Genomic DNA, 20,805 nt, shown 5'->3' with positions numbered 1-20,805 from the left:
GCAGCTTCCAATGTTGAGAACTTCGTACGACGGGTTTGATGTAAATTCTTGAATCTCGCGTGTAAAATCCTTAAACATTTTCCAGCTTACTGCTGGGCCATCCGTGGAACATTGAATTACATTCTTCAACAGAACAGGATTTCTTTGAAAACACAGAATCACACTGCTTAGAAGGTCGCAACACGCTAAAACACTTACAGTAACATTTTAGAACGCAGTAAAAACACTGAGCAAAAAATTCCAACTTCGTGAAGCAATTCCCGACTTTTTTCCGCATTTTCCGCTTTTCCCTGATTAAATTATGATTGAATGATTCCACAAAAATGCTAATTCTGACCAATTCTCGGAAGCATTTGCTAGAATATGTTGGTTTAACCGAATTCAACTGAATTCTTAAGTTCATTTTTTTGCAATTAGCACAGAGCTCGAATTCAGCTATCCGCGAGTGCTGTAGTTGATTCAAGCTGTATACAAATTCAAAGAGAGGAAACTACCTAGCAAATACGATGCTGTTGCTATGGATATGCTGGTGGCCAAACATACGCAAATGGTTGGAATCAAAAATCAAAAACAAACTGTGAAATTCAGTTTGATCGACAAGAAATGTCTCTGTTCAAAATTTGCAATTGGTGGAAAGTGCGATCTCCGGATGCGGAACCCAACTACGACTCGTTTTCGCTTCACTGCGTCAGATTGTGCATCGAAGAAGGGGAGAAGGACAGTATCATCGTTGGGTCGCATTCAGGTCATCTTTCGATCTATCAGCCATCCTATAGGAATGTAGCTGAGGGAGATTCCGAGGATGAACACCTGGAAAGCGTATTTCATCACTCAGATGTGATCCTGGAAGTCAAGATGCCTTTGCCGGTTATCGGGATAACAAGTGGAAAGTTTACGACGTATTTCAGATTTTTTATCGAGTAGGTTGATATTTGAAATGATTTTGTTGCTTCTAGATCGACTAAGGCGGATACTAAACTAAACATTGCGATTTTACATCCACTAAAAGTTTGTGTCTATCAAATTCTAACAATCGATGGAATTGCCGATCACGGTAAGGAAACTCATACATCACACATAGCAATACAGTGATTGTTATTATTGTGAACACTCAAAATACTCATTACCCAACTATAGGTATCTAATTTCGAGTATTAGAAGTCATGTGTACAGTGTGGATGGCTTTAAAGTTGTGTTGAAAAAAAAATCGAGACGTTGTAATTACTTCGCGCAATACTTTATACATATAATATTATGTTCCAGAGAGTTGTACTGCACACTTGTTCGCTCGATTGTAAAGAATTCTTCCGTAATTTGGGTTTTGTATTACTAAAACAACTTACATTGAATTGAATCTGTCCAGCGAAAATTTATTTGATAAGTTTCACGCCGTCTTCCGTGGAATGATCTTCAAAGCAAACACGAAGATAGTTGAATACTTTCTGAATTGAATAGAGTACGCGAACGATGCGTTCGATCTCAACAAAGCGTATACCTGAATCACTGAGTGATTAGATTCAATTAGTTAGTTAATTAAGGTTAGTATGGTTAGTTTGAAATCGAAGATGGACAAAACACGTGCGATACAGCGATCAGAAATTAACTAAACACGTCGGTGAATATGGTCGGTGTTAAATCAAACCGGACCATGTGACATTTTTATGATTTTATGATGATTTCTGGGCTGGTTCGTCTCATTTGCGTAGATCTTTCAAAACAATTCTGAAACGTTATTCCTTTCGTGAGCGTGATTTTCCAAGTCTGATAAATGTGGTATTTAGTTTACGAAATGCTTAACCTAATGCAATTATTACCTCGTTTTTTTTTATTTTTCGACTTGGTCCACTCTGACATAACACCAACCATATAAAAAACGCCAACAACATAACGCCACATAAAAACGAAAATCGAATATAAGTACACCCAGGTTTTTTTTACGCGGGGGAAAAAAAACCGCGTTAATTGGAAAATCCGCGTAAAAAAACCGCGTTAATTAGAAAATCCGCGTTAATTGGAAAATCTGCGTAAAAAAACCATGTCACCTGATGATAGATATCAAATGGGACTATCTTTATGTAGAACGGAAGTAAAAAGTTAAGTGTTGCTCGCTTCCGAAAACCCGTAGTTTTTTCCTGCAATTTCATTGGTTACTGGTAGCTATAGTTCGTTTTCCCTCACGAATGTTGCTAGAAGATTCCCTAGTAATTTGTACACTCTTCTGCCGATGCAACTGCAGTACCACTGTTGGACCGTCCAGAGCTAAGTAGACAGGAAAAGACATTCACAAATAGCTGCCCGTAAAAACCCCGTCCCGTTGTACCGCCCGGCGAGCTCCCCGTTACCAAACACCTAAAATCCACCTAAGAGTCGTGAAAAGGTGCGGCATTAAGCGCTAAACTCTTTTACAAGCACTAATTACCGTTATTTGCTCTGAGGGAACATGAGAGAAAAATGTGAGCTGAGGGGGAGATATGATATTGCACTGGTCTTTTTTTACGCGGGTACCGCGTTAATTTAAAAATCCGCGTAAAAAAACCGCGTTTATTGGAAAATCCGCGTAAAAAAAAACCTCGTAAAAAACCGCACAAAAAAAACCGCGTAAAAAAAACCTGGGTGTAACCCGGGTAAATTCAAAAGTTGCGATACTTTTTGAATAGACCTCGTATATTTGTTGAGGCAGTGCCATAAAGGCCTATGCGATTTCTCAGATTTAAAACATGTTTGAACAACACTACCACATGACCAAGATCAACGCTCAATAAAAGAAAATTTCTTTCCTCATACATGTATTAATACTATTTTATTTTTAGGTGATCATTCGAGGCTTCAACTGATTTACGAGCACAATCTGAGTAAGTCAGCTTTTTCATTCTGCCGTGGAAGTTTTGGGGGTGTAAAAGGTCGGGATTTCTTATGTGTTCAGCATATGGATTGCTCTTTGAAATTTTTCGAACATGATGGCATAAGCTTCGAATATCAACTGCCCGGCGAAAGGAACATCCCATCGTCAATCCTATATATCCCAAGAATAGATTGCTTCGTTACGTGTTCCCCCAGTTGGGATCTTGAGTGTTACCGATATCAAGACCTTTCAGAGACTAACGAATCGCTGAGGAAGAACGAACCTATATGGTCCATGTGCATCGGAGAATATGCTCTCGATTTAAGCGTGCATCAGATATCGAAGTAAGTTGACAGTAGCTAATCAGAAACATTCGACCTCATTCCCGTATCCACTTATACTTTCACTCTCACTTACACTTAACTTATACGGCACGCCTCCATTTTGACCTGTTACTCATCATCACGTGAGGAAATGAAATCTGTGAGGTGTGAAGTAGAGTGACGTGGGGCCTGATTCTCGAATACACTTCACGGTGGAAACGAAATAAACGGCACGCCATTGAACTGAGTTTTATGAGTTAGTGAAGTGTCGAAGATAATAATGAGTTTTCAGGCAGAATGAGCACTTTTCAAATAAAAAATCATTAATGAAAATCAACTTCTTCGTATCAAACTGGTATTCAATGTGAGTGGAAAACTTTGTTTTCTTCATGTGATATAATAATCTCATACAAAAATTTCATCTGAAGATAATTTGATATAATAATAATAACTTTAGTTAGAAACTAATCTCGTATCCAGATGTCGACACCGTCCCGTTGGCATCGCGAATACGTTTCATTCCGTTTCCACCGTGAAGTGTATTCGTAGTGCATTCGAGAATCAGGTCCGTGATATCATAACAACCCTGCTAATTTTAGGGGAAAAGGGGGGAATTTGGACCACCTAAGCAAATCGCCTAATATTTCCAAACCAATACGGTCTAAATAAAAAAAATGTCACATTGTATGCTGAGCTACACTTATTTTCTCTCAATAAAAAATGTTCAATCATTATATAAAGCTTCAATGTACCAAATATAGCATAAAATAAATGAGATGATTTTTGGACATTAATATTTGATGCGGGGTGATTTGGACCGTCTGTGGGGTGATTTGGTCCAGTGTGTGTTTCATCGAAAAAAACATACTTATGTTTATGTAAAGTATTTTGGGATAATGTTACAATCAGTAACAATGTTTTGGGATCGATACCAGGTGTCTTGGCCAGATTCCAGACCAGAAAAGTTGGATTTACACCATCTCGAATTCTGCATGAATCTTTTCACTGTTGGTCGAGCATTTTTAAACACTTTTGATGCTTGATCAAAGTAAATCTGTTCTCCATGGCCTGCGTTGCTCTTTCAAGCTCCTCCTTCTTCCAACGTTGTCTGTCCATCCTCTTCTTGTAATTCAGCGGCATCTGGAATCAATTAGACCAAAGAAAAGTCTCAAACCTGTAGGACCAATTCACCCCACAAAAACGTGTCCATGTACCCCACACAACACGCCAAAACTAAAATGCAATTAATTTCATTCATTGTTATCAAACTTACAGTTTCGCTACATCAAATTGTTCCTCTTCTGTAGGCGAACAGAACTTTACTGCACAATACACGAAAAGTTTGTTTAATTAGCGGGAAAAACCTTAAAACCACTATCGGAAAACTCATATTTTTTGACGATCAAAGTGCTTGCTGTGTTTATGCTACCGTTTCCCTTTACTTGTGAAGTAAAGGGGTTGTCCAAATCACCCCATATGACCATATCACCCCGTGTTACCCTACATGTTTGCTCGACAAAAGCCACAAGGCTTCCAAAACACAAGTCTTCAAAATTCACGACTAATGTAAACATTCTCGGTTTCGTGGTAGTGCCATGGCAACACTGAGTTCATCCATGATGGCAAGTTTACACTTCGGATGAACTTTTCCATATTTTCTCACTCATGAAGTGTATGTATTAAGATTGTACTCACTAACCTTCGTTTACACCGTGTCTCATACATAGAACTGACTGTAAATATATGTTTATTTCATCTTCATTTCAGCACAGAATCCGCGATTGTAGTTCTCGGAGAAAACAATTTTCTTTGTTTGACAGATACCGGGAAATTTAAATTCATGAAGAAACTCGACTATTCGCCAATTTGCTTTCATTGTTTCGTTCTTGGATGGTACTGGGGTGAGTATTAATTAAAATACATAAATGTACATGGGCTTATTTCTTCACCACTTAGGGGCTATTCACATAACACGTGGAAAGCTTTCTAGGATTTGGGTACGAAAATATACACGTTGTTCGCTTTGTTACGTCGATATGTTCCTTAGTTAAAGGTTGATGATTCAAAATTTGGTGTTTTAAACGTATCAAGATTATAGTGGATACAAATTATAATTCGTTGAATGAACCACCTTATACCTCTCCATGTAGAGGGGGTGGTGCATTTCCGATGTAGAACACGAGGGTCTTGCGAAGATCAGAAGGCAAACAGTGGATATGCGAATTGTTTTTCTATATAATTATCAGCTTACTGTAACTTCTAAACTGAAATAACAACGCTCACGGAGCAACTGTTTAGGAAGCTTTAGATCACTTCCACATTGCACTGTTTATGAAGGATTTTCGGAAATGGCATATGCAAAATGATGCCAAAAATATATTTTTGTAAAAATATCAAGAATGGAAAAACTAAAGTATCAGATCTAGACCCGCTTCCAACAGAACAAGAAGATTACAGGGGATATAAAGAAATTGAGACAATACTGACAATCATACACGAATATCGATAGTTTTAAGGTAAACGAAGATTTGGAACATGTAATCCGGGTCTAGCAAGTAAGCCAACAAAATCCGCAGCGGCACCTTGAGCTGTTTCCCTCGGACCTGAAGGAAGTTTTCTAAATATGATTTGGCGACAAGATATGCCTCGCACGACTAAACAATGTGCTCGATATCGTGTGAACATTAGCCACAAACGCATAGATTGGTGCCAGCAATGATGGTAGAGCAGTGCGTCCAACGGACAATGATAGCATATGGGTCACAAGAAAGTGCAAATAAAATCTTCACTCAAGTCCAGACTTTTGAACCTCAGTTTGAGGCTAGCCTTAGGGATGTTTGAGTTTTTTTTAAGGCTCATCGTGTACTTTTTTTCTCATGTTGTATATTACACATTAGCCATTTTTAGGCGTAAGAGTATTCCTATCTTATCGATACACATTTTATCTGTTACAAAGTAGCCATTTGGGCGTAAGAGTATTCCTATTCTATCGATACACAACACATGTCGCCTTTTTTCGGCGTAAGAACATTCTATTGTTTGAATGTTCACAGTTGGGCTATATACACAGCGGGACTTCTGATATGTAGCACTACTTACCGATGCAGCAAACTGTAATGTGAGCGGTAAGGGACTGGAATTACCGATACATAATGATTGTTGTGCGGACGTAGTAGCTAGAATAATACTAATAACACAAATATGGTCAGATGGTCAGGTCTAACTCTCTCCAATTCTACGTGTATCCCGTGCTCATCAAGTCCTGCTCCACTTTGTCCAACCAACTTGCTCACTGTGCTCCTCGTCGTCTCGCTCCCCAGAGTCCCGATGAACATCATTTTTGCAGGATAGCAGCATGTACTGTCCAGCGTATCCTTCCTGCTTTGGCCATTTTATGGATACTGCTTCGCCGATGCGGCGTCCTCCTGCACACCACCGACAATGGTTTTTAACATACGGCGCTCGAAGACTCCAAGTATATGCAACTTCTTTTCGAGCATTGTCCACATCTCAAGCCTGGTCTTATATGGGTTTTGCTATGAAAACATTTCGCACGATTGCTAGGTCTGTTTAACCTCAAGTGTTTATGGAGACCCTAGTAGACACGACTGCCATTGATCATGCATCTCCGAATCTCACGTCGTGTATCATTGTCAGGCGTTACCATTGAGTCAAGGAAATTTTTCCAACTCTCTTTGCTTCGTGCTTGAGTCTGGTTAATGTTTTGCTACCATCACAAATGCAATACCACGCAAGTTAAACGCCACTCGTCCCATAACACTCTCTAGCGCAGTTATACTCAACCTACGGCCCACCGGGTTCTTTTGATCGGCCCGCCTGGCCCGTTACGATTTTGTATGTGTATGTGAAAACTAAAGAAACCATCTAAGAAACATGAGATGAGAATACTAGAGATTGACACATGACACATTATTACACATTAGATAGTTATCTAGTTAAGGGGTATTAGTAGATTGAATATCTATTAAATACATTTAATCCGACCATTAGGCGTCGTGCACAAATTATGTAACGCGAAAAGGGGGGGAGGGGGTCGAGGTTTCGTTACATACTGTGTATTAGAGATAGGAAATTGCGTTACGTAGGGGGGAGGGGGCCCAAAATTAGGATTTTTAGCGTTACGTTATTTGTGCACAGCGCCTTAGGGCTTTTCTTGTTGATATTAGTGAATAAAAATGAAAATATGAATATGAAAACATTACCTATTTTTTGACATGAGACTTCATATGTCTTTCAGTAATGGTACAAAATCAGAAAACAGATCACGTTTTTCATTGAATTCAATTCTTTCTCTGAACGTATTTTGATGGTTTGCATTCCAATAGAATCGGAAATTATGATTAAAATTAACGAGAATTGAAAGAAAGCACATTTTCCTATCGTGTTCCCGTAGCCGAGGTCCAATATTCAAATATCACTGTTAATCAGGTGAGAGTAAATCGGTCAGTCGAAATGCAAATGTAGCGTTCGTTCTTCTGACAATGTGGGTAGAGAAAATATTGCAATCTAAGCTCCGCTGTATCATATTCAAACCATTCGCGTTCCCAAATTACATTATTCACAATTTATCATTCACCTAGCGACCAGACGGCAGCGAGGCTTTCGAAAAGATCTTTCTGAAGGCCGAATGTTTAGATTAGTTTTTCCAAATTGATCTTTTTAAAGGTTAGAGGCGAATTAACTGATGGATTTTAAAGTCTCTATAATTCATAACATCATCATCATTCAAGTCGTCTTGCTTCAACTATCAGAGAGCAGTCTTTCTCAATGCTACTGTCACACAAATCGGTTTTGCTCGATTCTAAGGAAGAATGAAAGACAGATACGCACAGTATAGAGCAATTTTGTTCGATGGGGCACCGCGTCGATTTGCATGCCGTCTGGTGAAGAGTGCCTTTGTATTTTCGCATTATACCATAATTGAATCTGTACTTGGGTGTAAGTTTATAATTTCTAAAACGTGAATTTTTTGTTTTGAGCTTTAATGCCTCTTTTTCGGTTGAACAAAGTTGTATGCCAATCACTTCATTCGAATGATAAAAGATGTATGACTAATGCTGGTTACCTTTTGGCTCCAAAACTTTTTCAATAGTTCAAAACTGCTTCTAAAGCAAACAATTGAAATCACAGAAATCTATAAATATGAATACCTGCTTGAAAGTCCATCTTAGTCCATCTTATGATTTGTCGATGCGTGTCGTTGACTGTCAGTAAAAGTTCTCTAAATATTGTGCTCGCCCGTTTTGACGTAGAACTACGTCTTTCAGGAAGGGTGCCAAATCAGAAAACAGGTCACATTTTTATGAAATAATGTTAACAATAATAACTATTTTCACTTTGAACGAATTCTCATGATTTGCATACCAATCGAATCGGGAATTCTCTAAGATTTGTTTGATATGCTAGACATTACAATTCGCTAATCTCTAAATGGTTTAAATTCATGAAAACTGAAATAACTTCCTTTTTTCTCATACATTTGTTCTGCCGATTTGTGTGCTAACCCTACTCGTATATCGAATGCTTATAACTCGAAGATTCCTTAACAGATCGAAAAATGTTTGCATCAATTGATAGGAAATATTTCTACGCATCTATCACAATGAATAAAAAATTACTATTCATGAGATGAACAATTGAATAACTGTAAAATGTCAAACGTTATTTAAACGCACTAACAGCCAAGTTTTGATTGGCTCGATTTACGGTTTCCCCAACACAGACTTCAAAATCGATGTACCGTTCCGAATCATATTTCGGACAACACCATATTTCGGACACTATGCTCTAATATCTTCAAATGCTTAATGAATTGATGATATAACTATAAAATTAATATCACAATTGCTTCTTTAGAGTAATCCCTTGGATTCACTATCATTTCATATGAAAACTACATTAGAATTATAACATAATCGGCAAAAATATGACAACACTACTCATTATCGTTTGTGTTTGACGTTTGCTCAGCGTGAGCACGTAGAATTTACCCGTTCATTAATATTTAAATTTCATGTTTCATCAGTTATCATCATCGTTAACAGTTTACTGTGATTGCTTGGTAAGTGTTTCGCAGTTGACTATAAAATATAATCAAGTGTAATGTAATTTTCGTTCAAAAAATTACAAAATAAAGTGTCCGAAGTTTGATTTTTATTCGCTTCATTTGAAAAGCGTTTTATTCGATGATTTTTTAATTTCATCAATCAAATAGGTACCAAAGTAGAAAGCTTAAAAGCATATTGAACTAATTTGTTAAAAATATCAACCAAATAATGCCTGTGCAAAAAGTTCATATCTGTTTTCAGCATCATATGCTTTAAGTGTCCGAAATATGATTCAGAACGGTACCTGTGGAAATCCGCTCTGCAAATATACATGCAAGTCGGGGGTATTTTTGTTCTCACCGAGCTGTGTTTCCCCAACACGGACTTCAAAATCAATGTGCCTGGGGGAATCCGCTTTCTAAATACATGCAAGTCGGGGGTATTTTTCTCACTGAGCTGTGTTTCCTTAACACGGACTTCAAAATTAATGTGCCTGGGAGAATCCGCTGCAAATACATTTAAGTCGGGGGTATTTTTTGGTGTTGAGTACTTTTGTATTCGCTTGTCGTTGTGCAGACCGGAATATGTTTCCCTAAAACGTACTTTTCAACTGAGAAGCTTGGGAAAATCGTCATTTCAGATACTAGAGGTGAATGAACATCCGCGGTTCGAGAACTACATAAACATGAGATGTGCAATAATTTTAGAAAGAAATGTAAAATACAATGATCATTTGACAATTTTTCCGTTCACATATTTTGGTAGTCCTAGGCATCATATCAAACGTAAAAGAACATCAAATTTATTTGTAACGAAGAACATAATCTATTACAAAAATTTTGATGCATTCTAAAATAATATTCGAAGTGGTAAACAAGTGGATTGCATAATATAATTGCGTAGTTCTGCGTCGAAAATATGCGGTCGTGTCCTAGATACAACCCCTTACATTTTTTTTTATTTTGCTATTGTGTTGAACTTTTCTTCGCCAAAGAGTGCATCTTATGAATATGCACAAAGCAAGCATAGTGTAAAGCAGAAGAGAAATATTCAATAGGGTGTGCATTGTCGGTTTTCATATCGTGGAGATTGTAAGAATGGTTGATTTTATGATTTATAAATATACAATCACCTGGAGCCGCACTGTGTGTAGTATGTTGTAGAATGTCGCGATGCATACTGAGTGCGTTACGTGTATTGTTCTGAATGCGTTGAGAGTTGTGTTCTTCGGTGGAAAACTGAAGATGAAAATTTGTTTCGCTATAAAATATTTATATCAATGAGTTTTATTGTTAAATTTCTTTAATGTTTGTTCTCGCCGGCAATAATTTCTTAATTCTATGTTAACAATGCGGTTGTGTCTTGGAAATCACGCTTCTTTATTAATTTTGATCAATGCAATGGTATAGAAGGGAATACTCTAACGCCGAAAATTGACAACTGTGTAATGTGCTAATTATAGATATGATAAACATGTGATATCTACACGATTAAAATTCGTCTCTGTTACAGCTAAAAAATGCTAATGAGCCCAAACTATACAAAAGGGATAGAAAAAAATTTACTACATATTTTTATTTTGATGTAAGTAGGTGTAGGTGACAGCAATATCGGGAAGATATAAAACATGTTTTTTCTATATTTTTTCAAACATTTTGTGGGCTAACACAATTTTTCACTAACCAACTCAATAGCAAATCCAATTAACCTTATCAACCTGCTTCCATTTGGTTCCTAGACCTTCCTGTAGAACATTTCCATACAGTTGTTCCTATTACTACATCTAGGTTATGAAAACACTTAAATTGTTTACGAAAAAGAAAGTTTCAAAAACTTAATTGAATGTACTGAATAACATTCAACAAACATAGTCATGTCAAGCTATTTTTGAAATATATACACTTTATGTCGAATTGAAGTACACTACAGTACATTCTTTTTCTACGCGATTTTTTCCGTGATTTCTTACGTAAATTGCTTGAAATTGCGCGATCTGCATATTGTCGCCTCGTAGGGAACAGAAATTTTGCGAGTATAGTTGTAACGTTGAATGGGCAAACTTTCTTTACGCGATTCTCTCAAAAGTAGGTGATTTGCTCAAAATTACGCGGTTCTTTTTAGCACGCACGCATCAAACGTATAAAAAAATCGGTGTAATGGTTGTTGTCAATGACATGAATGAAGTTCCGAAGATGAGGACATTGACGAAAAACAGGATTTTCGTCCAAAAGAATACCATGAAGGCTCCAAAGGCCCATTCATTGTATACTTTAGACGAAAATCTAAACCTCTCAATGTCATTCGTATCTCGAAGGAACTTACTCAGAAGTTTTCTGCAGTTACCGAGATTACACGGATGGGGCCAGACAAACTACGAGTTGTCGTCTCAAGCAGGACCCAAGCGAACGAAATCACGCGCTGCGACCTCTTTGCGATTGAGTATCGCGTATACGTGCCCTGTTGCAAAAATAGACGGCGTAATAACCGAAAAGGGTTTGACTCGAAAAGAGATTATCGATGGTGTCGGTCGCTTCAAGAACTCTTCACTAAAAACTGTGAAGATTCTTGCATGCGATCGACTGAAATCTGTGTCACAAAAAAATGACAAAAGGGTTCTCAATCGGACAAACTCTTTTCGTGTGACTTTTGAGGGTTCCGCCCTTCCAAACTACGTTGCAATAGGTGCACTTCGTTTACCTGTTCGGTTGTTTGTACCCCGGGTAATGAAATGCAACAAATGTATGCAACTCGGTCACACGGCCGCCTATTGTTGCAACAAAAAACGTTGCGCAGATTGTGGAGAGAGCCATGATGAGAATCCTTGCGCGAAAGAGCACAAGTGTCTTCATTGCGGCGGGACTCCTCATGATATTATTCAATGCCCGGTGTACAAACAACGAGGGGAAAAAATCAAGCGTTCCTTAAAGGAACGTTCCAAGCGGACTTATGCAGAAATGCTTAAGAGTTCCGTTCCAACGACTCAGGACAATCCCTACTCCATTCTGCAGAACGACGAGCCTGTTGCTGACGCTCCCAATGCAGGAAGTTCCGGTACATCGCAGGGTGCCGTCAGGAAAAGAAAAATTACTTCTTTTCCTTCACTCCCCAGAAAGACGACCGAAACTTCCCAAGTTGGAATGAAAACTCGAATTGAACGTGCTGAGAATAGACCGAAGCAAGTACCTCCTGGTTTAAGCGGTTCTTCTACGCACCAGGGGTCCTCAGCACTTCTCGGAGCAGCACCCACCCGGTCTGTTCCATTTTCGCGGTCGAGGCAACAGCCACAATCTGGTTTGCTTGCGCTTTCTGACCTGGTGGACAACATTTTAAATGCTCTAAATATAAATGACCCTCTTAAAAGCATAGTATTATGTTTGCTTCCGATTGTGAGAACATTTTTGAAAGAAAAATGTGGTTTTTTAGCAGCGTTCATTTCCCTCGATGCCTGATTCAGTGCAAGAGGTCAAGGATTTGACCACTGTAATACAGTGGAATTGCAGAAGCATCATCCCTAAACTAGATCAATTTAAATTTTTAGTTCATAGTTCTAACTGTGATGTATTTTCCCTCTGTGAAACATGGCTTTCTTCAGCCGACGAGCTGAATTTCCACGATTTCAACATTATTCGCCTCGATCGAAATGACTCGTTTGGTGGCGTACTATTGGGGATTAAAAAATGTCACTCCTTCTATAGAGTCACTCTCCCATCGATGATAGGCATTGAAGTTGTCGCTTGCCAGACACAAATCAATGGCAAAGACTTCTGCATTGCCTCGATATATATTCCTCCAAGAACCATGGTCGGCCGCCATCAGTTTTTTGATATCATCGCGGCATTGCCGGAGCCGCGGCTAATCTTAGGTGACCTCAACTCCAATGGAACAGCATGGGGGTCACTCTACGATGACAGCCGTGCCACGTTGATTTATGATCTGTGCGACAACTTCAACATGACAGTTTTAAATACAGGGGAAGCAACTAGGATAGCCAACCCTCCTGCACGGGCAAGTATGCTAGACATATCACTTTGCTCTTCTTCATTATCCCTGGATTGCACGTGGAAGGTAATCCAAGATCCCCACGGTAGTGATCACCTGCCAATAATTTTATCGATCGCCAATGAATCAGGTTCTCGTGAGTCAGTCGATATTGCGTATGACCTCACGAAAAATATTGACTGGAGAAAATTTGCAGAAATAATATCTGAAGCACTTGTTTCAATGCATGAACTTCCTCCACTCGAAGAGTATAACTTTATATCGAGTTTGATTTACGAAAGCGCACTTCAAGCTCAAAAGAAACGTGTTCCTGCTACCACTTTCCGACGTCGTCCTCCATCACTTTGGTGGGACAAGGAGTGCTCAAAGGTCTACCTTGAAAAATCATCCGCTTTCAAAAAATTCAGGAAAACTGGATTAGTGGAATGGTTTCGAAAGTACCAAGCTCTAGAAGCCAAACTAAAAGGTCTGATTAAAGCAAAAAAGCGTGGATATTGGCGGAAGTTCGTCAATGGTTTGTCAAGGGAGACAGCTATGAGCACTCTTTGGAATACGGCTAGGAGAATGCGTGGCCGGAACCATACAAATGAAAGTGAGGAATACTCTGACCGTTGGATTTTCAAATTTGCAAGAAAGGTTTGTCCCGATTCCGTTCCTGCACAAAACGTCGTACGCGACATTCCGCTCCAAGGCGATTATGAGAATTTTTCGATGGTAGAATTCTCAATTGCACTTCTCTCATGTAACAATTCAGCTCCGGGGTCGGACAAGATTAAATTCAACTTATTGAAGAATCTTCCCGACTTGGCAAAACATCGTTTGCTGAACTTGTTCAACAAGTTTCTGGAGCTGAATATAGTCCCGCATGACTGGAGACAAGTGAGAGTGATAGCCATACGAAAACCCAACAAGCCGGCTTGCGATCACAATTCGTATAGGCCGATTGCAATGTTATCCTGTATTCGTAAATTGTTAGAGAAAATGATTCTACTTCGTTTGGACAAGTGGGTTGAAACGAACAATTTGCTGTCAAATACGCAGTTTGGCTTCCGCCGAGGTAAAGGAACGAACGATTGTCTCGCGCTGCTATCTTCTGAAATCCAAATCGCATTTGCTCGCAAAGAACAAATGGCTTCCGTTTTTCTCGATATCAAAGGGGCATTTGATTCAGTTTCCATGGAAATTCTCTCAGAGAAACTTCATAATCGTGGACTTTCACCAATTCTGAATAATTTCCTGTACAATTTACTCTCAGAAAAGCACATGTTTTTCAATCATGGCAGCTTGAAATCTTCTCGTTACAGTTTTATGGGCCTCCCACAAGGCTCCTGCCTAAGCCCCCTCTTGTACAGTTTTTACGTCAATGATATAGATGATTGTCTAACTAGAGATTGCACGTTGAGACAACTTGCAGACGATGGAGTTATTTCCATCACGGGTACTAATCCCGCCGTTCTGCAAAATTCCTTGCAAGATACCCTGAACAACCTGTTCACGTGGGCTCTCAAGCTGGGTATCGAATTCTCTACGGAGAAAACTGAAATGGTCCTTTTTTCTAGGAGGCACGAACCCGCCCAATTCCAGCTTCACCTATCCGGCAAAACGATCAAGCACTCGATGTTTTTCAAATACCTTGGAGTATATTTTGACTCTAAATGTACCTGGGGAATACACATTGCGTATTTGAAACAGAAATGCCAGCAAAGAATCAATTTTCTCCAAACAATAACCGGAACATGGTGGGGTGCCCATCCAGGAGACCTCATTCAGTTATACAAAACAACGATATTATCAGTGTTAGAATATGGCAATTTTTGCTTCCGATCAGCTGCCAGGATTCATATTCTCAAGCTGGAGAGAATACAATATCGTTGCTTGCGTATAGCCATGGGGTGTTTGCATTCGACACATACGATGAGTCTCGAAGTTTTGGCAGGAGTACCCCCGCTTACTCTTCGGTTCACAGAATTATCCTACAGATTTCTCATCCGTTGCAAGATCATGAATCCATTGGTGATTGATAACTTCGAAAATCTACTCCAACTGACTCCTCAGTCAAGTTTTATGTCTCTATACCATGAGTACCTTACCCATGAAGTGCACCCTTCACCGGGCATCTCCAACCAAGTTTGCTTCCCATACTTTTGCAATTCCTCTGTCAATTTTGATCTGTCCATGCGACAAAAGATCCATGGAATCCCAGATCATCTACGCTCCGATTACATTCCGGAGATATTTTCGGCAGAATATGGGAAAGTTAGATCTGATAAAATGTTCTTTACTGACGGTTCATGCATAAACGGGTCCACTGGCTTCGGCATCTTCAATGAAAATTCCAGTGCCTCTTTCAAACTCAAAGATCCTTGTTCCGTGTATGTCGCTGAACTGGGTGCGATATATTACGCATTAGGGATCATTGAAACATTGCCCATCGACCACTATTTTATTTTTTCAGACAGTCTCAGCTCAATAGAGGCAATCCGCTCAATGAAAGTTGATAAACGCTCATCTTATTTCCTAACAAGAATAAGACATCTATTGAGTGTTTTGGTCGAAAAATTATTCAAGATTACCTTAGCATGGGTTCCCTCTCATTGCTCGATTCCGGGGAATGAGAAAGCGGACTCGCTAGCTAAGGTGGGCGCTTCAGAAGGCACACTTTTTGAAAGGCAAATTACTTATAACGAATTTTTTCACATTCCTCGTCAGGACACACTCGTTAGTTGGCAGCGCATGTGGAGTGAAGATGAGTTCGGTCGTTGGTTACACACGATTATCCCTAAGGTTTCGACGAAAGCTTGGTTTAAGGGATTGAATGTCGGTCGTGATTTCATTCGCGTGATATCTCGGCTTATGTCCAATCACTACAACCTAAACGCGCATCTCTATCGAATTGGGCTCGCAGCAAACAATCTTTGTGATTGTGGCGATGGCTACCACGACATCGAGCATATTGTCTGGTCGTGTATCCGGTTCCATGCTGCTCGCTCTCAGCTCTCTAGAGCACTGAGAGCAAAAGGCAGACAATCGGATATCCCCGTCCGGGATATCTTAGGTAGCCGTGATCCTGATCTTCTGCTTCATCTATACCTGTTCCTCAGGAACGCCGATGTCAACGTTTAATGATTTTTCCTTCGTTGTGTCCCTGTTTCGTATCCCTCCTATTCGATCTATAAACTTTTACTTAGTCGCGGCAATACATACACACACTCTTTACAGATACACGGGCCAAAGGTTGTGCAATCCACTGATGATTCAACAAAAGCCAAAGGTTGTACCGCTCATGACAACTCTACACGAGCTGATGATTGCGCCGGCTAGTGACCCTTCTATCCTGGATTCCTCGAGAAGACGCACCACGCTAGATATGGGGTACAGACTAGGGGGGCGTTGCTGATTAATGGTCAGCTGCATCCCAATAGGAAGTATCCCGTGTCGGGCACAGGTACAGATCATTGAAGACAGCAACATCACAATTACGAAAACACTTGTAATACTAACCTCGAGCCAACCGCGAGTAATCGGTTACATATTACTAACATAGTTATAGGGCAAACATTGTCGAAATATTGAACTCCCGGCCCCGTCAGGTTGACGCCATATGAGCCTTAATAAAAATATATATTTTGGATAAAAAAAAATGACATGAATTCGAAAAAAATATTTTAAATAAATGTAAGAAGCACATGTGCGATGTATCTTATTCATAAAAAAACCTTGCTACGAATAAAATAAATTTGAGAAGTGATTAGGCGAATACATGAGTAGCAACACTATCTACCTGACCTGGAACAAGTGCAAATATCAGGTCGAATGTGACCAGACATCTGAATTTGATAATCACAGTTAAAATGCACACTAATTAGTTAGGTCATCGTTGAGTTTAGTTAAGATCGAAAAAGCCTGCTTCTGTCGGAACAACCAATCAGGAATATGTATGGATGACCTCAGCGAATCTATTAACACTTGAAGTGACTGTAAATGAACTAGTAGAAAATTACCAAATTTGACATCCATAATTCAGGGTTTCTTTTGTATAATGCCTCAGAAATTGTTCCAACCATGTTCTCGAAACCTTCAGGACTGTGGGTCCATTTAATATACAAGAAAAAACAATATATTGCTGAAAAAATATGGTTAACTCTGACCTTTTCCAAACGAATTGTCATCTATCAGGAGCGTCATCATCATTGCGTACAAATGGCTGTTACGTCAAAATGGGTTTTCCAATAATTCTCAATAAACAAACATACCATATTCTAATGTTTGGCGTATGTATATTTTTCGAGAATGTGAAACAGTGAAAAAGTGGATTTTGGTCATGTTGGCGCTTACGTCAACCATGCATATTTGGGCAGTGTAGATCCTCTCCATCATGCTTCCTGTAGCGTTAAGATTTCAAACTAGGGGTTCTTCAATTGTCCAGAAAGCACACGAATACTTCCGATGAAATTGGGAGATCGACAATTCTACGTCCGGAATTTCTAATGGTTTGTCCGTTTTAGTCGCCTGGATCTATGACGATTAATCCGGTTCGATTGTCTTGTGTATCGTACGTTGCTTGACATTCTAAACAATTCCCCGTATCAGTGTAAGGCAGATAGATTTTCCGACCAGACAGGGATATTTCTGTTCAATATATTCAAATACTGTTATTCCATGAGGCCTATTTTTATTGTACTACATATAAATAAAATAGTAATTTACTAACCTTTCTTTTTCCATTATAGAACCTGGAGCCCGTCTAATGATTGCAATAGTTTCGGAAAATGGTTCTCTTCTCCTGCACGAGAATAATCAAGTCGTATGGTCGGTGGAACTTTCCGAAATACCTGTCGCGTTGGACAGAGCCAACGTATCTGGGTTGCCGGGAGCATTGGTTACATTGGGCAGTACAGGCGTCATCGATGTAGGATATCTGGGTTCGGAACCGTATCTATTCAAAGTGCCTCCGATGAATCTTGTTCCGGTTGAAATAGACAAATGCCAAAATGAGATAATGGAGATGGAGAAGGAAATACGCAGCGGAGCAGATTTCAGTGATATCGCGGTGATCAATGCAACGGCGGAACGTGATGTTGTGTTGGACTCATCACTCGATAACAAACTGCTAGAGTGTACTTATCCAAGCAATATTGTGAATACCGACAGCTCCATCAAAATGTGTCTACTAACGGTCACAGCGAGAGTCCAAATTAATGTGGAATTTCTCCAAATATGCATCACAACAGATCCCGCAATCGAATGTTCGAACGAAACGTTCTTGTTCCGTGATATTCATGCTGAAAGCACACAAGAAATGACTGCATGGATTTATCCCGGTGCAGCTGCTGTTCCAGCTAGTCTAGATGTTAAAATTTCCTGTTCCTACACGAACAAGAAAGGAATCACAAGAGTTTTGCAAAAACTAGCCAGATTACCATTAAAGTTATTTGTGAAAACGAGTCAACCTTCGAAAGAGACAAACCACAAAATCACCCTCACTTGCCACGATTCAACAGACACTATTCAACAATTGTTCCCTGAGTTCATCACTGATGGAAGTCCTCATGCATTGGGATTACTTTCCTTATCCACTGGAGCGAAAGTAACCATTATTGCAGCCAAAAATTCGAACCGTTACAGGTGTGATATACTCAAATGTTTTGATCACCATATTTATTATCTTTTTTCAAATTCTAGAGTACAATCGAACGACTTATGTGCTATACCACTGATAATCGATTCTCTAATTGAACGAATTACTAGTCGAAATAACAAATCGGATGCTGTGAGGGCATCAATTTCTGTATCTTTCAACCCACCAATCATCGAGAGAATTCTAGTTGAAATCGAGCAGCACTACCAACTTAGACAACAGTTTAAACAAATTTCAGTAATAAAATGACGAATAATATTTCATATCCACATGACGACAATGATTATTTTGTTTATTTCAGGACGAATTAGAAGTTCGAACGTGTCAAATGCGGCTGTTTGAACGTCGGTTTGCAACCAAACTACAAGAAAGATCCCTTCGTGCATTGGATGGCATTTTGATGCTTCTAGAAGAAAATCATTTAAATGTTTCCAAAACATGGAGCGAAGTGAAGACGGTTCAATCTGAAATAAGAGTGTAAATGGCGAAACCGAACTTACTTCTTCTTCCACGGCTTGGATAACACATTATTTTTCAGGTCTCAAATTCGTGTATCCGGACTTCTGAATCTTTTTCGTGCAAGTTTCTCAGATTTGGGCATACCGGCCAGGTCCTTTGAAACAATTAAAGGCGTGTTCGCATCAAGCGTTCTCGACAACACTGAGCAGAGTTGGGAAGAGATGATACAACCAACAATAACACACCTCATCTCGAATGATCATTTTCGCAGTGAAACAAAAATCTCTACATTCGACGAAAAATATATTTTTGCGATGGATGAAAAATTTAGTTTTGATCAGTTCAAAAAACAACTTACATCTCTGTTTTCACGAATCGAAGAAAAACGATCAAAATCCGGTAGAAGTAGTGCTGATTACGAAGACTTGGAGGAGTTACCTGATGAAAACGAGGAATCTGAAGGGACTGAATGGGCGGCCGATGAAAAGTTTACAAAGTTACTGAATAATTAAATAAAGCATTGTCTAAAACAAATAGTACACATCATAGTGAATGTTCACTCTTCGAGCCTTGTTTGTCAATTATATACACCCCTATTCTGTATTTCGATCGATTCGAAATATTTCGAACGATTTGATAGAATTCCATCCTGTATTCCGATCGAGTTGTTTTTGCATTTCTATCGATCTGTTTCTCTTTGAATATTGAATGGGCGAAACGTTAGAAATAGGGGATGTGAAATTATAACTCGAACGAAATAACGGTTTCGAACGAAATGAAAATCCGTCGGAATACAGAATAGTGCTGATGATCCTACTCCTGATTAATTTTTCTCGTCGAAAAGTTCCACAAAAAGAAACTGCGTTTCAATAGTTGTTCGCACATCAAACTAACATCGATTCGATATTTGTTCAATGGCAAATAGGAGCATCATTTAAAAAAAAAAGAATTATAGTTCATTTTTTATTATTATCACATTACACAATGCACATAATGCACAAAAGTTGACCCTTTTTAGAAAGTTTCACCGTAGCATACTAGCATATACGGTTGAGATTAACTTCCTCTTCCTCTTAACGAAGCGATAGCAGTAGGTAGGAGTAGGGACAGTTATTTTCTCATTTGAATTCTACCCATTTGACGAAGTATAAGCGTGAATATCTGTTGGCAATAGGCCAACGAGACGGTGAGGAAGAAGGGAAGTTTCCGGGTAAACAATCTGTTTATTTATAAACAGGATTAAAAAAATACATTTACATTTGTTAACTGCTTTTGGAATACAAAATAAAGGAACTTGCGTTTAATATTCCAATTTCCTCTTTTGCCCTTTCAATGTCCTTTCAAATCTTTCCGTAATCAAACAACTATCTCCGAATTTCAACACGGATTTGTAAAAAAGCGGTCAACCACAACAAACCTCATGGTGTTTACCAGTTTCATTTCAACAGAAATCGAGAAAAAGCACCTGATAGACGC

At 39.1% G+C, this 20,805-nt stretch overlaps 1 protein-coding gene across 1 annotated transcript; it reads left to right on the top strand.

The window, feature by feature from the left end:
* The first annotated feature begins 556 nt into the window (after positions 1–556).
* On the top strand, positions 557–20,533 carry LOC129771313 (protein PTHB1). The gene is made up of 8 exons (XM_055774832.1): positions 557–899; positions 957–1,054; positions 2,811–3,186; positions 4,933–5,066; positions 17,963–18,857; positions 18,915–19,107; positions 19,172–19,347; positions 19,409–20,533. Exons 1-8 carry the CDS (start codon positions 604–606, stop codon positions 19,839–19,841), a joined length of 2,601 nt encoding a protein of 866 aa, XP_055630807.1. The 5' UTR covers positions 557–603; the 3' UTR covers positions 19,842–20,533.
* The last annotated feature ends 272 nt before the right edge of the window (positions 20,534–20,805 follow it).

This window comes from Toxorhynchites rutilus, chromosome 2, assembly GCF_029784135.1.
Source record: "Toxorhynchites rutilus septentrionalis strain SRP chromosome 2, ASM2978413v1, whole genome shotgun sequence".
Taxonomy (NCBI): domain Eukaryota; kingdom Metazoa; phylum Arthropoda; class Insecta; order Diptera; family Culicidae; genus Toxorhynchites; species Toxorhynchites rutilus.
Note: the sequence above shows the minus strand (reverse complement) of the source record. Positions and strands in the feature narration are given on the sequence as shown.